Consider the following 23,474-nt stretch of genomic DNA (forward strand, 5'->3'; position numbering starts at 1 on the left):
ACACTATTTCATTTTCAAATTTATGATTATTTTTAAATTCTGTTTAGCTAGCAGATTCTTAAAATTACATTCTAACTTTCCTGTCAATATTTAAATCAGGAAGATATGTTCTTAATTCTTATATTTTAATTTATGCTTTACTTGATATTTTAAAATGTCTGTACATGTTTATATATTTAAAATGAATATAATATTTGGTTTCTTCTCTTTTTTATAATTCTATGTAGTGTTTAATAAGAAAATCCTTTAATACTCTTATTTTCATATTATATGGAATTAATATTACAGTATCTGGGTTGGTGTTTTTTCCCTAGTGTGATCACTGGATATAGTAGTCAATTTGCCTGCCTAAACTAGCATGTCCATAGCAACATTCCTGAGGTCATGTATTAAGGCCATATGACTCTAATCCCTCTGCCTCAGCTGACTGAATTAGGAAAGGACAGCATTTCCATGATGACCAAATAAGCTCCAGAAAGCTAATCAAAATACATTCACTGAGGTCGTCCTATGCATAAAGTTGACATGTTTTATTTTATATTTGTTTTTGAATATGAAACATACTCCGCCAATGATTATTTAAAAAAAAAAAAAAAACATAATGCCACATAACCACTGATACTAGTTCTAACTGAAGAGTTAACAATATTTTAAAGTGATTTAAAGTGATTGAAACCCATCTTTTCATTAAACTTACCAATCAGAATGGCATGTAAATTCTTTTCTTTAGGCCCCAGTTTTTTTCATTGATTTGAAGTTTAATAATCTTAACTGGTTGTAATCTCAAATTATCAGTCAATTGCTTCAAGTCTACTCTTACTTAGACTTTTACTGATCTCATACATAACTTTCTTGTGGCTTCCTATTCCAACTTGGTTTGGCTAAAGCATCTCATGTATTTCACCAACAATCTCCAAAACAAGTTTCCTACATATTTACACACCATTTTCTGCTTACCTGTATCACTGACCTAGTGCATGCATTAGTATAAAGATATCTGTCTGTTACTTGCCTGTATTGCCTTTTCGGTTTTAAGGCCTTGAGGGCATGAACTATTTTTCATCTCTGAATATATACCACTTAGTAATACCTGATATATCATAGATACATATAAATGTCTTAAGCATAAAGAAATTTTATAAACTGTGTTAAAATACATTTTAGAATGCATTATGAATATATTAAATTTATAGTTTAAATTAATATATACCTCAAATACACTAAATTTTCAAATTGAATTTGCCCTAAGTCAATTTGCCTTCTCTCTCTCTCTCTCCCTCTCTCCCTCTCTCTCTCTCTGTCTCTCTGTGTGTGTGTGTAGAAATTCTGTGCACAGGTACCATAAAACAGTAAATTTCATCTGATACTCTATCTGATGCATATATACACACATAATTATATACACACAAAGAAAACAGTCAATTCATGATAAATGTTAACTGATCAACATGATATTGGCTTATCCCAAAAATAAAAACAAATTGAGGCAACCCTCAGACTTCCTCATACATGAAAGCTAAGGCTGTTTCAGCAGCATCATTTAGTAGAAAGTCATTTCACCCTCAAAACAATCTTATGAAGCAGGCACCCGCTTTGTCACTGAGCCGATGAAGGCATAGTTGATGCATCTTACCCAGATCACACAGCTAAAAAGGGAAAAGCATAGATGCCAACCCAGTAGTATTCTTAATCACTATGCTCTACCCTTTTTCTAAAAAGTATTCATAAACCATGTATTTGTGGCTAACTAATCCAGATACTGATCTAAGAGTAATTTTTATTCCAATTTTCTCAAATTGGAAATCAGAAGAAAAAGGCAACTGACCAGCTGCCGAAATTTTCCGGTTGTGCAAACTGAGGCATGTCCCTATATGTCTCTGAGTCGAAGTTTTAGCAAAATGGACTTAGAAAGTCTACGTAGCATACCTTATTACTCTTTTAATTTTTGGCCCCAGGTTTCTTTTGAACAAATATCTGGTATAAAAAATAAAAAAGAAATGGAATGCTCAGTTAGATAATAGATATGAAGTGTTCTAGAAAGTATAGTATGCGGCCGGGTGCGGTGGCTCATGCCCATAATCCCAGCACTTTGGGGAGCCAAGGCGGGCGGATCACGAGGTCAGGAGATCGAGACCATCCTGGCTAACACGGTGAAACCCCGTCTCTATCACAAATAGAAAAAACGAGCCGGGCGCGGTGGCGGCGCCTGTAGTCCCAGCTCCTCGGGAGGCTGAGGCAGGAGAATGGCGGGAACCCGGGGGGCGGAGCTTGCAGGGAGCCAAGATGGCGCCGCTCACTCCAGCCTGGGCCACAGAGCCAGACTCCGTCTCAAAAAATAAATTAATAAATAAAGTATAGAATGCTATGTCAATGTTACTTACTTTTATTAGTATTTATTATCTTTCTATGATTAGTGATATAAAAATGCAAAAATAATTTAGTCTGATGATCCCCCTTCTATCTTCAATTATTTCATATAAGTATATATGATAGAAGAATAAAAAATACAAATCTATTTCTTCCTAAAACCCTTCAAAATAACCTAGCAAATCAAAAATGCATAGTAAATATTTCACAGCTATAACCAGAGTAAAAGCATTTTTTTTGAAATTCAAAATTCGAATACACAAGACAAAAACAAAACAAAACAAATCAGCCAAACTGGTATTCTGAAAAAATCTACATTAATCTTAATGATTTTTGATAAACAGAACATATATCTGAATGCCTGACAAATAAATTTACATAAACATGATTTTATAAAAACATATGGTATAAAAATGTATAGTTGTTTTATTTCTTTTGACTCACTGTTTCTCTTCTGGAGGGAAATAAAAAATAAAATTCCAGAAAATTAGCAAGTTTAGAAATGCCTAAAAGATGAGTAAACAATCAAGTTGCTTCTTAGTTTTGGAAAATTTTCTTAAACTGCTCTTTTTAAATATTAATTTCTATATGCCATTCAAAAACATTACCTTGCTTATAACTAAAACTGGTTATTGCAGTTAATGAACTAATGCTAAAACAGTATTACAAGGCAATACTCCATACACACACACATACACATGCAGAGTCATTTGATGGAGGATAACGTTTCAGTCAACAGTGGATCACATATATCTCGTGTGTGTGTGTGTATCTTTTTAAGAAAATTGTGAGAGCCTGGTGATGTGCTAGATACTGTACTAATCCCCAGATATATAAAATTGTAAATAAAACACAAATAACAACTGTTTTCACTGGGTATTAAATATACTTAAAAAGTCATGTATTTAATGGTTTTCCAAGTATAATTTTCTTAAAAACCATGAAAGGTAAGGAGATACTGTATAAACATGTATGTACGGAAAATGAAACTAGTTTGAGGCTTTACGGAAGATGCCCTCAGGAAATGACACTTGAAAATAAAGGATTTGGTCAGGTATGGCAGGGAGTGTTTGAGTGGAATAATTCCAGGTAGGGGATCAGCAAAACGTATAGAGTGCAGAGTGGAAGAAGGTTTGTCCATTCAATGAATGGAAAGGCAGCTCCATAGCTGCAGCAGAGTGATGAAGGGGGAGACCCATGAGGGAGCTTTCTGAGGCTCACAGGTCAAGTGGAGAGCATAAGAGTCACAGAAGGCTTTTTAAGCAGACCATGATCAGAAAAGGAAAAATATATTTAAAATCGTGACAGCTCATGAGGACATATTGAATTTCATAAAACACCACCAGTAATTAGAAATTATTTATCCATTAGAAGATTATTGATTTCAAAGTTAGTAGAGAAACACTGTATTTACGTAAGATACTAAGAAAAAAGATTTCAGTTGCTATAATGGAAGTGAACATATTAGAAGGTATTTGTTTCAACGACAAAAGATTAAAAGATTATACAAAAGTATAATCTCAATATCATATTTGATATAATAAATATGGTTAATTTACAAACATAGAAAGATATAGTAGAAATAGCTATATTTGTTATATTTTGTTACTATTGAAAGTTCCATGAGAAGAGTGTCTAACACTGAATAGAAGCTCAGCCTGCCCTCAGTTGAAAAGATACAGTTTAAAGTGATATTAATATAAATATTTCTGAAATTTTATAAAGTTTCTGTAGATTTGTCAATGTCCTAGCTCTCCAGAACATGCTTTATCCTAGGTAAGACAATACCCAAAAATCAAGAAAATAGGTCACATTATAAAATACCATTAGGCCTTTCTTCATTGACAAGTTACCAATTTTACATTGGCCATGACTATTAAATCTCTGTCATGTGCAGATAGCTTGGTTTTAATCTGGTGCTTGCTTGGAGACTCTGCTTTGCACCACAGGCCAGATCTGATATCTTCAACAAAGGACAGCATCAGGAAAAGGAATCTATTAGGTACTTCCTGATCAATTCTAGACTCTGGTAGAGGCATCTGAGTTGATGTCACTTACATAGCTTCCAGACTAGAGCGAAAGACTGAGTCAGGATTTCTATATTTTCATATGTCGTGGGCTACAAGGATTAATGCCTGTGTGAACTAGGTGTCCATTTTATTTTGGTTCTTTGAAAAATTGTTTTAGTTTACAGATATATAAGGATTTCCTTCTGTAGGTTACAGTAATTTTGTACTTTTGTAAATGAAATAAAGCATTTAAAATATCTCACTAGGTCCTCAGTTTCCTTACTTTACATGGTGACATGGTTATTTGCATAGGTTCATAGAGTCTACTTATTCATCAAGATATAGTTAAACAAATGAGTTGCATAACTAAGGCCTTATGAAGGTGCCCACATTGGAGAACGATGCATACTGAGTCAGGTAGAACCACTGCTTTTAAGGAACCAAGGCTGACTTTATTTATGGAACCAGTCACTGCAAAGTTCATCCAGGAAACTTGACCTGATACCTGGCTGATGCGATGCAGTCTCACAAGTCAGGAAGGTCATTTCCTGGAAGGCTACGGATGTTAACAAATTTCGGTGACCCTGAGAATAGCGGATACACCCAAAGGTACAGGTAGTACAGGTGAAATCTGTGTCTGCTTTTTTGGGGTTGGCTTCCTAACCTCCAGTTAGTAAACAATAAAGGCTTTTAAAAGTTCAATCTGAGATTTCTTACAAAAATTTCCAAGTAGAAGTGAATAACTCAAAGATCCAGGGCTTTTTTAAAATTAGAGATAGGGTCTTGCTTTATCACCTTAGCTGGAGTGCAGGGGCATGATTATAGTTTACTACTACCTCAAAGTCCTGGACTCAAACAATCACTCTGCCTCAGCCTCCTGATTAGCTCGGGTACAGGCACGTATCACCACACCCAGCTCATTTTCTTTTTTTCTCCTTTGGTAGAGATGGGGCTTTTCCATATTGCCCACGTTGTTCTCTAACTCTTTGCCTCAAACCATCCTCCTCCCTCAGCCTCCCAAAGGACTCAGATTAAAGGTGTGAGACACTACCCACCCTGAGTCTTCTACTGTAGAAAAATAAATCAGCCTTTCGTATGTATTCCCCAGTCTTTGTGTCTTTCTCTAGTCTAAAAGCTGTAAAAATTTCCTAAAACTCGAATGTTTCAATGTCTGCTGTTCACCAAACAGAACAATTTTTATATTTTATTTCAAGAGCTTTCAGACAAAAATGACCTTTCAGTATTTGTATTTTTCTATTTAAAAAAATAAATTTCTTTTTGTCCATCACAATATCTCTGAACCTAAGTTTACACATTTATAACACAAGTATACTGGTATAAAATTATCTCAAAGATTACCAATAATACTAGCTTACTATACTATAATAATTATATATTTCTTAGATTTAATGTGCAAATATTATACTAATAACATTAACTCAGAATGATTAAATTCAGAATAATAATTCTGGATGTTAAAAATAGGTAAGCCCACTTGACAGCAATATTCAATTAAATATCAGCTTTTAGACTATACTTTTGTATCATATATTAATGTAACAATAACCTTATCGTGGTTTAATTTTATTTTTGCAATTTACACATGATAGTATATGAAATAAATAGTTGTAATTTTATATTCTAAATCTGAAAAGCCAAATCAAAATATTCTACATGATTTATCTCATTATAAGTTAACATTTTAAACACAAATTGGATATGTGTTTAACTCACACTTACCCATGAAATTGAGATAGCCTTCTCCACCAAGCCCATGAGTAATGAGTCGAATCATTTTATGAAGCTGTATTCCACGATCAATAACTGGAGTAAAAGGACTCAGGACACTCATGTTTGTATACATTTCCGCATCCATCAACCAAAATGCCACCGTCTTATCCCCAACCAGTGCCTATAGAAATAAAAGTAATGGCAATAAATGAAAAAAAAAAAAGAAAAAAAAAGCGCTAAGTAGTTGTGATTTACAATAGAACAACACATGGTTACGAATGATAGGAAACATTGTAGAAGAAGAGTGTAGGTTAATATTAATTTCAGGTATTTTCCACTGGTGATTTTCTAGGCGCAAGGTAAGCTGGTAAAATATGTTAGAAATCAACACAATTGTTTTCAGGACTGATTTTTATTTTTAAAATAGGTTGGTGAAAGATTCATGATAAGGTACCTGAATATCTGTTATGTTTGAGCTGACACCTCACATTTTCTGAAACATTTATTATAATGTTGAGAATATTAAATAGATTTTTTAAACAATTTGTATATAATGATTTTATTTGCTTTGAAAGAAGTTTCTGAAAAACATTGATATATATAATGTATATATATTATTTTGCTCATATATATGAGTAATGTAATATTATATGTGTGTAACTATATCATAATAGTGCCTTCCTGCCCTCAGCAGAGAAAATAAGTTGAGAACTTTTATTTAAGCATAAATTTGCTTTCTCATTTTATTTGCCATTTAATCTAAATTTAGTTTGTTTTACCTGCAAACATAATAATTATTAACTGGGGCAGGTAACTCAGAAATGCCCTGAGTAACAGAAGAGAGACCTCCTAAAAATCTGAATTACTTACAGTTAAAAACATCTAATGCAGTGTTCATGATGGACAAAACAATAAATAACAGAGAGTAAAATGTGTAATAGAAATTAACCCATAATCTCAGTACCCTATTACAATTCTTTTCATTTTCTAGAAAACATTTTTGTTTACAATCTTTTCTATCTTTAACCTACTTTAATTAAAATTACTTTTCTTTAAAAATTGTTGTAAGATTTGTATCACTACTTCTTAAACACTTCACATTCCTACTTGTTTTGAATTCTTTATGTTTTTAGCTGTAACTATTTATTTCTATAATCTCTGATTCTATTATAAAATTATTTTAATAACTTTTGATCAGATTCATAGATAAAGCTTATTCTCATATCAAGTTGCCCTCTTATAAAATCCTGTTGAGATACTGGTGAAACTAAGTTAAGTTAAAATCCTGTTGAGATACTGGTGAAATTAAGTTTACAAATTTAATTGTTAAGGATTTATCTAAAAAGTTTAAAATAACATCCACAAACATTTTTACTATAAATTATATGTTTATTCATTTTTATGTATTCATATACATTTATATTTTTTATCTGGCTTAAGAATCAAAGTACATTTGCTTTTAGAAAGAACTAGGCAACTTGCATTATTTCTGCTATCCTGAGAATTCCTGAAAATATGAGACAGGATTACCTGAATTTTTAAAGTATGAAATAATTCTTGGTAAATTTGTTTCTTTACAGATTAGGTAGAAAGTTATGTAAGAAATCTGTTTCATCTTCCATTTGTTCATGCCACTCACTTGTTTACTTTCATTCATACAAAATAAACATATGCTGGGAATTCACTCTGTGCTGCAACTTCGAGGAGTCTGCAATACAAAGCTATAATCTATGCATATATTGTAATTTTCAAATTGTTGTGTATTTGGTGAGTTTCTCCCACCCCACCCCCACCACTCACCTATTAAACTAATATTATTCTTTTCTAAATTGGGTTCTTCTTTTTTAGATAAGTATTTATCTTATCTGCTCTATGGACAAGGATACTATAAATTTAAGTTGATAAGAAAGCAAAGCCCCAATTTGGAAGATGCAAAATTTAACATGTGTTTACTTCAGAGGTTATCAAGTTTCTCTACAGGTGGGCCACTTTCTCTGTCTCAACTACTCAAATGCATCATTTTGACACAAAGGAGAATATGTAAACAAATGAGCATGGCTGTGTTCCAAGTAACCTTATTTACAAAAACAGGCAGCAGGTAAGACTTGGCCCATAGGCCTTGGTTAGCCAACCCCTGCTCTACTTACACTTTCTTAACAATTACAGGAGACACCTTAAAAAATAATGTTTGCATTAAATGGCCAAAATGATAGAGAAACTTAGTTTCAAGTTTTTAATAAAGATACTTTAAGTAACTTCATTTTATTGTCTACATTTTAATCTACAAAAAGTAAATTTTATGTTGATGTGTATAAGGATGAATATGACTTTGAATAAGTGGTCTTTCTTCTCCATTTAAAAAATATGTATTAAGTGATTACTAGCATCAGTCACAGTGCTAAAGGCTGGAAATAGAAAGACAATGGAAAAAAATTCTGTTCCTAAAACATCATGGAAACTTGGAGGATGGGACAACTAATTTTTCCCTAGATGACCCAAGGAAAGCTTCATATAGAATGTGATGTCAGAGCCAGGCAATTAGGTCTGAGTAGGAACTTCCCAGATGCAGATGTGAGGGGGAAAAGCACAAGATTGGAAAAAGCTGACCTATTTGGCATGGGTGGGGATTTCAAAGTATTGAAGAACAGGAGGCTTGGAGAGTTGGGCAGAGAATGAGGCTGGAAACTTCGGCTTGGGCCAAAATAGGAATGGCTTTGAATTACAGGCTTTGACCAATATATGTGGGTTGACAAGATGAACTTTCCTCTTTGGAAAATATCTTAGGCTGTATTCGAGAAGACAGACTAAGGCTGGAAGGAACAGGGGTCAGGGAGGTCAATTAGCAGGAGACTTCAGTGATTGAGGGGAGAAAATGAAGAATGCATGTCAAAAGCATAAAATAATACCTCTAGATGGCAGCCTAAGATGGAAACTAAAATAACCCTGGTCCAGCACCAATACTCTTCATCATGACAAGGGAAAACATATAATACTTGCAACTACAATGTATAATCTATTAATTATAGTTTGGCAGGACAAACATACCACTGCGTTTTGAAACTGGCATTTCTCCATCTACAAATTTAACATTTTTTCCAATATACCTAGTTGTCCTGTAAAGATACATATTGATATACACACACACATACATTATAGTAACTACAGAGGTTTATATTTTGGTATGTTTCTATTTAAATGTTAAAGGAGAGGGAAGGAGGAAGAGAGAGAGAGAGAAAGAAAGAAATGAATTTATGCGCATATTCATTTACCTGATCATGGCTCTCCGCATAAGCAATGCACTTTTCAAGGTAGCGCCTGTTTGTGAGAGTGTATACGATGTCGCCCATATTCCAGTCTTCATCTTTAAACTCTTTAAGTAGCTAGACAAAAGAGAGAAAAATAAGCTTCTGAGTAAACCATTACTTTTCTTATTTTAAATCCCAATCCGAAGGGATGCATTATATCAGTGTATTTGATATACACATATTAGCCCACCCATATAGCAAAGTTATCACTGTTTAAACTTTTACTGAAATCACAGCTTTTATACAGAATGTCCAAATGACAGTGGTGTAGAGTGTGTGTGTGTGTGTGTGTGTGTGCGCGCGCGGACGCACTTTTGTCCAGACAGTTTAATCATTATACTTTAGGATCTTTGCAACTTCTTTTCTGTAATAACTGCTACCTCTTGATTAATGCCCACAGTAATGTGTTATTGCATGGCACGACTTTCTATAACTTGCACATGGTAGAGATACACTTGTTACATTTTTTTGTTTATATGAAAAATATTAGTAAAAAGAGGGTTTCACTTCATTTTTACAAAATGATAAAACAAGAAGTGTTTCAAAATTTAAAGCTAATTATCATGAAATAACTACCCTCTTAACAGACCACACATTTTGTGTCTGCATTTCAATTTCTATTCAGTCTTCAGTCTGGCTCTGTCCCTCTAACACTACACTTTTATGCAACTGAACTTGCTGAGGTTAAGCTTGTGGTCTAAGCTTAAGTTAGTAATTGCTCTCTCTGAAGTAGGTACTTGCTATACATATTGACACTGTCCTATCTCCTGCCCATGAACTTCTCTATGAAACTATGGTTTTATACTGTTTTGTTTTTTTCTGCCACTCCTGACATACTGTAAATTCTCTTCCTCTGTTTGTCCTATAAAGGCTAATGTTCCTCAGCATTATGTCCTACATTTACTCTCCTTCTTTAATGCAACACACTCATACAATTATGAGAACATAAGCAGTTCTCATAATTGCAGTGCAAATCTCTGGGCACCAGAGGGCAGAACGTGGAAGGCAGAAGAGCAACCATCCATAAATGTTTGCAGCCTAATCCACAAGAATCTGTCTAAAAAGTAGGCATGAGGGTCAAAATAAGAGAGAGATTTGAGGATGGTACACTGCTGCTTTGAAGAGAGAGGAAGGTGCCATGAGCCAAGGAACATATGCAGCTTTTAGAAGTGAGACAAGGCAAGGAAATGGCTTCTCCCTTAGAGCCTCCAGAAGAAATGCAGCCCCACTTACGCTTTGATTTTAGCGCAGTAAAACCCATTTCATTTTTGTAACACATAGAACCGTTGTGAATTTGTGCTGTTTAAGCCACTAAGTTTGCGGTAAATTGGATATAGGAACAATAGGAAACGAATGTATAGACCTACACAAATGTGCCAGACTTATTTTTGACAAAAAGGCAAAAGCAATTCAATGGAAGGAGGGCAGATGTTTCAACAAATGATGCTGAAAGAGTTGGATACCCATGGGTAAAAAGAGAAAGATAAAGAACCTTGAGCTACGCCGTATATAATGCACAGAACTTAACTCAAAATGGATCATGGACTTAAATATAAAAAATAAAACCTATAAAACATTTAGTAAAAACCATAAGAGTCAAAGTTCTTAAACTTGACACCAAAAGAGAGACCTACACAAGGGAAAAAATGATAAACTGCCTTCATCAAAATGTTTGAACAATTGCTCTGTGAAAGCCAATATGAAAAGGATGAAAGAACAAGCTTCCGACTAGGAGAAAAAATTTGTCAACCATACATCTGACAAAAGAGTTGAGTCTAAACTATATAAATAACTCTCAAAACTCAACGGTAAAGAAACAATGAAGTCAGGAAATGGTTAAAGGACATGAACAGAGACCTCACCAAACAGGACATGCAGGAGGCAAATAAGCACATGCTTGGTATCCAGCATTATAAATCATTCAAAAAATAATGAAACCACAATGAGATATCGCTCTACGCTGATTATAATAGCTAAAATAAAACACAGTGACAACACCAAATGCTGGTGAGGCTGTGTAGAGGCAGGTCTCTCAAACATCACCAGTCGGAATGTAAAATGTCACAGCTACTTTGGAAAACAGTTTAGCAGTTTCTTAAAAAATTAAACAGGGAATTACTATATGGTTCAGTAATTGTAGTGTTTGAGCATTTATCTCATGGTTATGAAAACTTATGTTGATAAAAAATGAGTACATACATGCATACACTAACTTTATTCATAATAGCCATAAGCTGGAAGCAACCTGGAGGTTTTTCAATGGGTGAATGGCTAAACCGTGGTATACCCCTGCCTTGGAATCCTATTCAGGGCTGTTGAACATGCTGCTGATACATGCGACAAGAATGCTGGATGTAACAACATTGGAGGTTTTCTTGGATAATCTCGAGAAAATTTTGCTAACTGAAAATGCCAGTCCAGAAAGGTCACAAACTGCATGATTCCATTTATATAATATTTTTGAAATGATGAAATTATAGGAATGGAGATCACATTAGTGGTTGCCAGGGGTTAAGGCGTTATTAGAGGCAGGCAAGATGAAAATAAGTAGGTGTTACTTTAAAGGCAACATGAGAGAATCTTGTGGCAAAGAATGTGTTTTTCACCTTGAGTATATCAATGTGAGTATCTTGGTTAAAATATCATTCTATGGCTTTGCAAGAAGTTACGACTGGGGAAAATTGATGAATGAGCATACCAGATCTCACTGTATTATTTCTTACAACCACATGTGAATCTACAATTATCCTAATATCTCAAAAAAGTTTAATTAAGAAGCTATATTTATCTTAGGTGCTCAGCAAATATTTGGTGGAATTAACAGATCAATGAATGAGTTCACTAGACACATACATCACCTTAACACAAACACCTCAAAAATGATCAAATAAAATGAAAGGAAATACAACAAATTTGGCATAATTTAGATAGTCAAATATTTGTTCAGTAATTGATTAAACTAAGAATGATATTTGAAACTAATGATTTTGAAATAATACAACTAGGAAATGATACATAATTTGCTTTTGAACTACAAAAACATGAATAAAATCTAGCATTCTAATCTAACTCACACTGTATGGGTAGACAACATCGCAGGCCATATACATTCTGAGTACAGATGTCATCTGATTTAATAACTCTTGAGTGTTTTATTGACATGTAAGGAAAATGGGAGCCACTTATTGAATTGTTTTTAAATGCACCACTTATAAAAGCAGAGGAAAATCACTGTGTCTAAGGGTTTTGTTGTAATACTATTTTAACTTTAGTTTTATTAACTAAGGGGGGACCCAATTTGGTGATACAATAAGAATTTTAAATAATTACATAAAATAGAAGATGATAACTGCTTTTACAGAACTTACAATCTAAAACAGGATGGTCATATCCTAAATTTAGGATAAAATATTTTTCTATTTGATAACTATGATTCTTAGAGTTTATCATGTATGATTAGTAAGTATGATACATTGCCTAATACATTACCTTCAGCATACAACATAATAAAATGTTTACTAGGTTAAATTTCCATTTTTTAAGCTGCCATGAATACTGAGAGAGAAAATATCTCACTTTGTGCTATTACTGACTGAAAAATAATTCTAGGTTGATGTACACCTTAAAAGATTATTGAATGTGAACAAAGAATGATTAAGGCTTTTAGCAGGAGGTTAAAAAGTAAGATTTGTCACTTGTGAGGAAAAAAAATCTACATGAAAAAAACTAGAAATAGTAAGAGATGGGGCTGACAAGGAACCTTATACCAAGGTGAGAAACTGGAAGACCACAGCATTTTTTTTTTTTAATTTATTTATTATTATCATACTTTAAGTTGTAGGGTACATGTGCATACCGTGCAGGTTTGTTACATATGTATACTTGTGCCATGTTGGTCTGCTGCACCCATCAACTCGTCATTTACATCAGGTATAACTCCCAATGCAATCCCTCCCCCCTCCCCCCTCCCCATGATAGGCCCCGGTGTGTGATGTTCCCCTTCCTGAGTCCAAGTGATCTCATTGTTCAGTTCCCACCTATGAGTGAGAACATGCGGTGTTTGGTTTTCTGTTCTTGTGATAGTTTGCTAAGAATGATGGTTTCCAGCTGCATCCATGTCCCTACAAAGGACGCAAACTCATCCTTTTTTATGGCTGCATAGTATTCCATGGTGTATATGTGCCACATTTTCTTAATCCAATCTGTCACTGATGGACATTTGGGTTGATTCCAAGTCTTTGCTATTGTGAATAGTGCTGCAATAAACATACGTGTGCATGTGTCTTTATAGCAGCATAATTTATAATCCTTTGGGTATATACCCAGTAATGGGATGGCTGGGTCATATGGTACATCTAGTTCTAGATCCTTGAGGAATCGCCATACTGTTTTCCATAATGGTTGAACTAGTTTACAATCCCACCAACAGTGTAAAAGTGTTCCTATTTCTCCACATCCTCTCCAGCACCTGTTGTTTCCTGACTTTTGAATGATCGCCATTCTAACTGGTGTGAGATGGTATCTCATTGTGGTTTTGATTTGCATTTCTCTGATGGCCAGTGATGATGAGCATTTTTTCATGTGTTTGTTGGCTGTATGAATGTCTTCTTTTGAGAAATGTCTATTCATATCCTTTGCCCACTTTTTGATGGGGTTGTTTGTTTTTTTCTTGTAAATTTGTTGGAGTTCTTTGTAGGTTCTGGATATTAGCCCTTTGTCAGATGAGTAGATTGCAAAAATTTTCTCCCATTCTGTAGGTTGCCTGTTCACTCTGATGGTAGTTTCTTTTGCTGTGCAGAAGCTCTTTAGTTTAATGAGATCCCATTTGTCAATTTTGGCTTTTGCTGCCGTTGCTTTTGGTGTTTTAGACATGAAGTCTTTGCCCATGCCTATGTCCTGAATGGTACTACCTAGGTTTTCCTCTAGGATTTTTATGGTATTAGGTCTAACATTTAAGTCTCTAATCCATCTTGAATTAATTTTCGTATAAGGAGTAAGGAAAGGATCCAGTTTCAGCTTTCTGCTGATGGCTAGCCAATTTTCCCAGCACCATTTATTAAATAGGGAATCCTTTCCCCATTTCTTGTTTTTCTCAGGTTTGTCAAAGATCAGATGGCTGTAGATGTGTGGTATTATTTCTGAGGACTCTGTTCTGTTCCATTGGTCTATATCTCTGTTTTGGTACCAGTACCATGCTGTTTTGGTTACTGTAGCCTTGTAGTATAGTTTGAAGTCAGGTAGCGTGATGCCTCCAGCTTTGTTCTTTTGACTTAGGATTGTCTTGGAGATGCGGGCTCTTTTTTGGTTCCATATGAACTTTAAAGCAGTTTTTTCCAATTCTGTGAAGAAACTCATTGGTAGCTTGATGGGGATGGCATTGAATCTATAAATTACCTTGGGCAGTATGGCCATTTTCACGATATTGATTCTTCCTATCCATGAGCATGGTATGTTCTTCCATTTGTTTGTGTCCTCTTTTATTTCACTGAGCAGTGGTTTGTAGTTCTCCTTGAAGAGGTCCTTTACATCCCTTGTAAGTTGGATTCCTAGGTATTTGATTCTCTTTGAAGCAATTGTGAATGGAAGTTCATTCATGATTTGGCTCTCTGTTTGTCTGTTATTGGTGTATAAGAATGCTTGTGATTTTTGCACATTAATTTTGTATCCTGAGACTTTGCTGAAGTTGCTTATCAGCTTAAGGAGATTTTGGGCTGAGACAATGGGGTTTTCTAAATATACAATCATGTCATCTGCAAACAGGGACAATTTGACTTCTTCTTTTCCTAACTGAATACCCCTGATTTCTTTCTCTTGCCTAATTGCCCTAGCCAGAACTTCCAACACTATGTTGAATAGGAGTGGTGAGAGAGGGCATCCCTGTCTTGTGCCAGTTTTCAAAGGGAATTTTTCCAGTTTTTGCCCATTCAGTATGATATTGGCTGTGGGTTTGTCATAAATAGCTCTTATTATTTTGAGGTACGTTCCATCAATACCGAATTTATTGAGCGTTTTTAGCATGAAGGGCTGTTGAATTTTGTCAAAAGCCTTTTCTGCATCTATTGAGATAATCATGTGGTTCTTGTCTTTGGTTCCGTTTATATGCTGGATTATGTTTATTGATTTGCGAATGTTGAACCAGCCTTGCATCCCACGGATGAAGCCCACTTGATCATGGTGGATAAGCTTTTTGATGTGTTGTTGAATCCGGTTTGCCAGTATTTTATTGAGGATTTTTGCATCGATGTTCATCAGGGATATTGGTCTAAAATTCTCTTTTTTTGTTGTGTCTCTGCCAGGCTTTGGTATCAGGATGATGTTGGCCTCATAAAATGAGTTAGGGAGGATTCCCTCTTTTTCTATTGATTGGAATAGTTTCAGAAGGAATGGTACCAACTCCTCCTTATACCTCTGGTAGAATTCAGCTGTGAATCCATCTGGTCCTGGACTTTTTTTGGTTGGTAGGCTATTAATTATTGCCTCAATTTCAGAGCCTACTATTGGTCTATTCAGGGATTCAACTTCTTCCTGGTTTAGTCTTGGAAGAGTGCAAGTGTCCAGGAAATTATCCATTTCTTCTAGGTTTTCCAGTTTATTTGCGTAGAGGCGTTTATAGTATTCTCTGATGGTAGTTTGTATTTCTGTGGGGTCGGTGGTGATATCCCCTTTATCATTTTTAATTGCGTCGATTTGATTCTTCTCTCTTTTCTTCTTTATTAGTCTTGCTAGTGGTCTGTCAATTTTGTTGATCTTTTCAAAAAACCAACTCCTGGATTCATTGATTTTTTGGAGGGTTTTTTGTGTCTCTATCTCCTTCAGTTCTGCTCTGATCTTAGTTATTTCTTGCCTTCTGCTAGCTTTGGAATGTGTTTGCTCTTGCTTCTCTAGTTCTTTTAATTGCGATGTTAGAGTGTCAATTTTTGATCTTTCCTGCTTTCTCTTGTGGGCATTTAGTGCTATAAATTTCCCTCTACACACTGCTTTAAATGTGTCCCAGAGATTCTGGTATGTTGTATCTTTGTTCTCATTGGTTTCAAAGAACATCTTTATTTCTGCCTTCATTTCGTTACGTACCCAGTAGTCATTCAGGAGCAGATTGTTCAGTTTCCATGTAGTTGAGCGGTTTTGATTGAGTTTCTTAGTCCTGAGTTCTAGTTTGATTGCACTGTGGTCTGAGAGACAGTTTGTTATAATTTCTGTTCTTGTACATTTGCTGAGGAGTGCTTTACTTCCAATTATATGGTCAATTTTGGAGTAAGTACGATGTGGTGCTGAGAAGAATGTATATTCTGTTGATTTGGGGTGGAGAGTTCTATAGATGTCTATTAGGTCTGCTTGCTGCAGAGATGAGTTCAATTCCTGGATATCCTTGTTCACTTTCTGTCTTGTTGATCTGTCTAATGTTGACAGTGGAGTGTTGAAGTCTCCCATTATTATTGTATGGGAGTCTAAGTCTCTTTGTAAGTCTCTAAGGACTTGCTTTATGAATCTGGGTGCTCCTGTATTGGGTGCATATATATTTAGGATAGTTAGCTCTTCCTGTTGAATTGATTACTTTACCATTATGTAATGGCCTTCTTTGTCTCTTTTGATCTTTGATGGTTTAAAGTCTGTTTTATCAGAGACTAGGATTGCAACCCCCGCTTTTTTTTGTTCTCCATTTGCTTGGTAAATCTTCCTCCATCCCTTTATTTTGAGCCTATGTATGTCTCTGCGTGTGAGATGGGTCTCCTGAATACAGCAGACTGATGGGTCTTGACTCTTTATCCAGTTTGCCAGTCTGTGTCTTTTCATTGGAGCATTTAGTCCATTTACATTTAAGGTTAAGATTGTTATGTGTGAACTTGATCCTGCCATTATGATATTAACTGGTTATTTTGCTCGTTAGTTGATGCAGTTTCTTCCTAGCCTCGATGGTCTTTACATTTTGGCATGATTTTGCAATGGCTGGTACCGGTTGTTCCTTTCCATGTTGAGTGCTTCCTTCAGGGTCTCTTGTAAGGCAGGCCTAGTGGTGACAAAATCTCTAAGCATTTGCTTATCTGTAAAGGATTTTATTTCTCCTTCACTTATGAAACTTAGTTTGGCTGGATATGAAATTCTGGGTTTAAAATTCTTTTCTTTAAGAATGTTGAATATTGGCCCCCACTCTCTTCTGGCTTGTAGAGTTTCTGCCGAGAGATCTGCTGTGAGTCTGATGGGCTTCCCTTTGTGGGTAACCCGACCTTTCTCTCTGGCTGCCCTTAAGATTTTTTCCTTCATTTCAACTTTGGTGAATCTGGCAATTATGTGTCTTGGAGTTGCTCTTCTCGAGGAGTATCTTTGTGGCGTTCTCTGTATTTCCTGGATTTGAATGTTGGCCTGCCCTACTAGGTTGGGGAAGTTCTCCTGGATGATATCCTGAAGAGTGTTTTCCAACTTGGTTCCATTTTCCCCCTCACTTTCAGGCACCCCAATCAGACGTAGATTTGGTCTTTTTACATAATCCCATACTTCTTGCAGGCTTTGTTCATTTCTTTTTCTTCTTTTTTCTTTTGGTTTCTCTTCTCGCTTCATTTCATTCATTTGATCCTCAATCGCTGATACTCTTTCTTCCAGTTGATCGAGTCGGTTACTGAAGCTTGTGCATTTGTCACGTATTTCTCGTGTCATGGTTTTCATCTCTTTCATTTCGTTTATGACCTTCTCTGCATTAATTAGTCTAGCCGTCAATTCTTCCACTTTTTTTTCAAGATTTTTAGTTTCTTTGCGCTGGGTACGTAATTCCTCCTTTAGCTCTGAGAAATTTGATGGACTGAAGCCTTCTTCTCTCATCTCGTCAAAGTCATTCTCCGTCCAGCTTTGATCCGTTGCTGGCGATGAGCTGCGCTCCTTTGCCGGGGGAGATGTGCTCTTATTTTTTGAATTTCCAGCTTTTCTGCCCTGCTTTTTCCCCATCTTTGTGGTTTTATCTGCCTCTGGTCTTTGATGATGGTGATGTACTGATGGGGTTTTGGTGTAGGTGTCCTTCCTGTTTGATAGTTTTCCTTCTAACAGTCAGGACCCTCAGCTGTAGGTCTGTTGGAGATTGCTTGAGGTCCACTCCAGACCCTGTTTGCCTGGGTATCAGCAGCAGAGGCTGCAGAAGATAGAATATTTCTGAACAGCGAGTGTAGCTGTCTGATTCTTGCTTTGGAAGCTTCCTCTCAGGGCTGTACTCCACCCTGTGAGGTGTGGGGTGTCAGACTGCCCCTAGTGGGGGATGTCTCCCAGTTAGGCTACTCGGGTCAGGGACCCACTTGAGCAGGCAGTCTGTCCCTTCTCAGATCTCAACCTCCGTGTTGGGAGATCCACTGCTCTCTTCAAAGCTGTCAGACAGAGTCATTTGCGTCTGCAGAGGCTTCTGCTGCTTTTTTGTTGTTGTTGTCGTTGTTGTGTAGCTGTGCCCTGTCCCCAGAGGTGGAGTCTACAGAGACAGGCAGGTTTCCTTGAGCTGCTGTGAGCTCCACCCAGTTGGAGCTTCCCAGCAGCTTTGTTTACCTACTTAAGCCTCAGCAATGGCGGGCGCCCCTCCCCCAGCCTCGCTGCTGCCTTGCTGGTAGATCACAGACTGCTGTGCTAGCAATGAGGGAGGCTCCGTGGGCGTGGGACCCTCCCGGCCAGGTGTGGGATATGATCTCCTGGTGTGCCTGTTTGCTTAAAGCGCAATATTGGGGTGGGAGTTACCCGATTTTCCAGGTGTTGTGTGTCTCAGTTCCCCTGGCTAGGAAAAGGGATTCCCTTCCCCCTTGCGCTTCCCAGGTGAGGCGATGCCTCGCCCTGCTTCAGCTCTCGCTGGTCGGGCTGCAGCAGCTGACCAGCACCGATCGTCCGGCACTCCCCAGTGAGATGAACCCAGTACCTCAGTTGAAAATGCAGAAATCACCGGTCTTCTGTGTCGCTGGCGCTGGGAGTTGGAGACTGGAGCTGTTCCTATTCGGCCATCTTGCTCCGCCCCCAGCATTTTTTTTTAAAGTAACAAATACAAGGCTACCTTCCCATGTATGAAAGAAGAATACTCCTTTGTTTGTTTGTATGTTTTCTAAGTAAAAATCTTTATAAAATATTTGCTTTTGGATCTGATAATGTTTAAGGAATCATTATAAATTCAGGAGCAGAAGTTACGTTGGTCAAAGTTTAATGTCAGAGCTATGCATTGCACAAATTGCCTGGGGAGACAGGAAAGACAGCTAAGAAATGATTATAGTAACCACTTCCTTAAGAGTAGGCTCTATGGTTTTTCTACACAAAATTAAGCCCTTCTACAACTGTGGTCTCATGGCACCAGTTCATGTCTGAAGGATCAGAAAGCTATGATTATTTATACACAATCTGACTCCTTATACATATTCAGCCCATGAATGTCGACATGGCTGCTAAGAAATGTTCTGTATCAAACCTAAGTCTACATAATGACTTTAGTCCTTTAGGCAAACATTAAATGAAAAAAAAAAACCCAAACTACTTGAACTGTCATTAAATTTAATAAAAGTTTATTGATAAATGATGTGCAAAGTACCATGTATTCATTCCTAGTGTCTGACACATGGTAAGGACTTTTTAATGCTGAATAAAGGAATGGATGAACCCAATCCAAATCTGTCGAGGAAAAACCATACTATTAAGCAAGTACTGGGAATTAAGGAGTAGCTTTTACATTAATGCATGATCTGTAGGCATAAATGAATGCTTTAATGAAGTCTAATGTGTATTAAATATAGAGCACTGAAGTTTCATATAATTGCATTGATAATGCAAAATTCCATTTATGCAGCTAACATTATATTAATCATATTTTCTCTTTGCCTGAATAAGTATGAATACTTTGAATCAGAACTTTTAACATTTTGAGAAGCACCTTATTAAATAGCATAAGAATCGACAGACTAATGAAAGAATTTAATACTTCAATTATAATATCTGTGATCACAACTAAGAAATAAAGATAAATGAAGCAACATAGTATTCGCAGAAACAAAAAATATTTACATAGACTCTTACCTGAATCCACTTATCTGGAATGGCCATGGCTAGTCGATAGTCGAAACCCCCCCCTCCCTGGGAAATTGGAGAGCACAGAGCCGGCATTCCTGATACATCCTAAAACAAACAATGTCAGTTCATAATGATCAAGCTTTTAGTAAATATTCTGACAGTAAAGCCCAGGTCAATAAACGAAAACAACAATAGGGGCATATATTTTGGGGCTGCTTTGGTAACGTAAAAGTCGATAAAACTGTGATAGCATATCTCATTTCCCAGAAAGATTTTTGCTTAATGTTTTCACTCCAGGCAAACTTTGATCTCATGAAGCTATTTGTTTCTTTTCTTTAGTATCACCTAGAGAACACAAAAGAGTAAAACTATTATTGCTAAAACATAGTTTCTTATTTTTGAACTACTGTAGAACATTTATTAGTTTTGTTGCTTTCACCAAGCACAATACATGTGGCATAAATCTGTTATAGTTGTTCTTTCTGTACATAGCCCTGATAGGGAGTGTATTTTTGTGAACACTAACTTTTGATGAAATGGAATGTAGAGTTAGTACATTAACAGTGAAACAGTGCAGCAGCTTTTACTAAAGTAGGTTGCACTTAGAAAGGGTCTTTCAGATTAGGTAGGGATTATCTTCATTTAGCAGATATAGAAACGGAGGCTTATTGAGGTGAAGGGATCTCTCAAGATAGAGAATCCTTTTTTTTTTTTTTTTTTTTTGAGACAGAGTTTCACTCTTGTTGCCAGGCTGGTATACAGTGGCATCATATGAGCTCACTGCAACCTCTGCCTCCCAAGTTCAAGCGATTCTCCTGCCTCAGCCTCCCGAACGGCTGGGATTACAGGCGCACCGCCACTCCCAGCTAATATTTTTTATATTTTTGGTAGAGATGGGGTTTCATCACGTTGGCCAGGGTGGTCTTGAACTCCTGACCTCAAATGATCCACCCATCTTGGCCTCCCAAAGTGCTGGGACAACAGGCATGAGCCACCACGCCCAGTCGAGATAGAGGATTCTTAATGTAGAGCCAGATTCAGGTATCAGGCTTTTTGACAGAGGGTCCTTTCTACTCTAGACAATTAGTAATCCAATAATTAATCAAATAAAATTAATCTAAAAATGGGTTTCAAAGATTGGTACAGGGACCCGGATGTAACAAAAGATAGTATTAAGACAACATTAGGAAAATATGCGCTAAGTATTATCAATTCTAATTCCACAATATCTTTCAAATAAGTTACTTTCCTTTCGTCCATTACCACAGCCACAATCTTATGTAATCTTCATTACTGCTTGCCTAGACCATATTCAAATGCATTCCCCATCTCTACCTTCTCTTTATACTAACTGTTACCAAATTCATATCTTATGAGACAGTCTGCCCTTCAATAGATTTCAATATCCAACAACTGAAAGTTCAAATTCCTTAGCTTCAGATTCAATTCAACAATTACACATTAAGCATTTACTATATGATTTACTATCCAATTAGCTACTCCCCTACTCCCTGTTACAGTGTAAGATCCACGAGGTCAAGAGTTTATAGTTGTTGTTCACTGATATACCCCAAGAATCTAGAATAGTTTAATAATACTTGGCACAAGCAGGTTATTCAGTAAGTATCTGTTGAGTGAATGAGTGAGGTGCTCTGAAGGATTAAAAGATAAGACATAATATCTGACTTTCATAGATTAATAAACTAGGACCTACATACACATAAACATACTTATAATTATGAAATGACAACGTGATGTAGTTGTGATCATTAACTAAAGTGCGCAGAAAGTGAAAGGAAAGACATCTTTCCACCATTATTTCCTACTATTTCATTTTAATTACTAAGTACTTCGGCCACTTTGAAATATTCACCCTTGAATGTACTTGTTACAAGCTTTTCTATATCTGTCAATGCCCAAAGTCTTCCGTAAATTATGACCCTCACTTCCTGTAAAAGACTATCAGATACCATAAGCTCTCTGAGACTCAGGTTAAATGCCTCTTTTTTTTTTTTTTCTTATGGAAGGAAAGTATAAGTAAATATACTATACGGTAGAATACATCCATAAGAAATTGTTTGTCGGTAATATCTTATTTCTGCATAGATCTTTATGGTTTATAAAGTAGAAAAAAGATGATCAGTAGAAAAGAAGCCATTTCAACCATTCTATTTATCAAAATATAAGTCACATTTCTACAGACAGGATTGGATGAATATGTATTAAATATCAGGTTCCATATTAGGAACTAGAATTACAGACACAATGCCTTCTGAAAAAGAGTTTCCAAAGACCAAACTGTCAAGAATGACTGGTGATGGGCTGGTATTAAAGATCAAGATAAATTTTCTCAAGAAAATATTAAGGCATGTTCTATATCCAGTCTCAATGTAGTTTTAGGAAATAGAATCTGCTAAGAAAAACATATGGTCATCATGAAACCTAATCGTCCCATAGATAGATTTTTTTGGATAAACGTAGAAATTAATCCTTTTGAAAAGCTTGAAACCTGTATTTGTCCCTCAAGGTTCTCAAAAAAATGTATCAAAGAACTGAAGTTCACCAAATCATGGCATGCAATGAGATGCCAGACCAGTCATTCCTCATGATTGCTTCCTTACCCCTCTCTAGTTCTGTTTTCTTACACATTGTTACATTTATTTCTTACTATATAAACCTCTAATTTTAGTTGGTCAGAGAGGTGGATTTGAGACTGATCAAAGTCTTCTCCGGCGATAATCACTGTCTCAGTGATTGGCTTTCTGTGCAGCAAGCAGCAGGACCTAGACTGAACCCCTGGTGATTCAGTAACAATCATATAGTCTTGACTCCTAAATCTGATTTCTAGAAAGCTGCCTCATTAATGCATATGAATTATTTTGGCCCTCCTTTTGAAAGTGGAAAGTTAGTGACTGTTCTTTTAAAATTTTTAAGAAAAAAAGGTAAATCATAAAGATCATCAAAATAAACATACTCTAAATATAAAATAATTGATGCCTACTCATATGGCATATGAAAATGATTCTGTGTTTGGGATGAAATTAAAATAGTT

At 36.1% G+C, this 23,474-nt stretch overlaps 1 protein-coding gene across 1 annotated transcript in view; it reads right to left on the minus strand.

Annotated features, from left to right (window-relative positions):
- Positions 1-23,474, minus strand: part of GBE1 (1,4-alpha-glucan branching enzyme 1) — a 271,724-nt gene that overhangs the window by 79,145 nt on the left and 169,105 nt on the right. The window contains exons 10-12 of the mRNA XM_025375689.1: positions 20,429-20,527; positions 9,377-9,487; positions 6,117-6,288 (exon numbers count right to left, since the gene is read on the minus strand). Of these exons, the coding sequence (XP_025231474.1) occupies positions 6,117-6,288; positions 9,377-9,487; positions 20,429-20,527 (382 nt within the window). The remainder of the gene's footprint in view (positions 1-6,116; positions 6,289-9,376; positions 9,488-20,428; positions 20,528-23,474) is intronic.

This window comes from Theropithecus gelada, chromosome 2, assembly GCF_003255815.1.
Source record: "Theropithecus gelada isolate Dixy chromosome 2, Tgel_1.0, whole genome shotgun sequence".
NCBI classification, from domain to species: domain Eukaryota; kingdom Metazoa; phylum Chordata; class Mammalia; order Primates; family Cercopithecidae; genus Theropithecus; species Theropithecus gelada.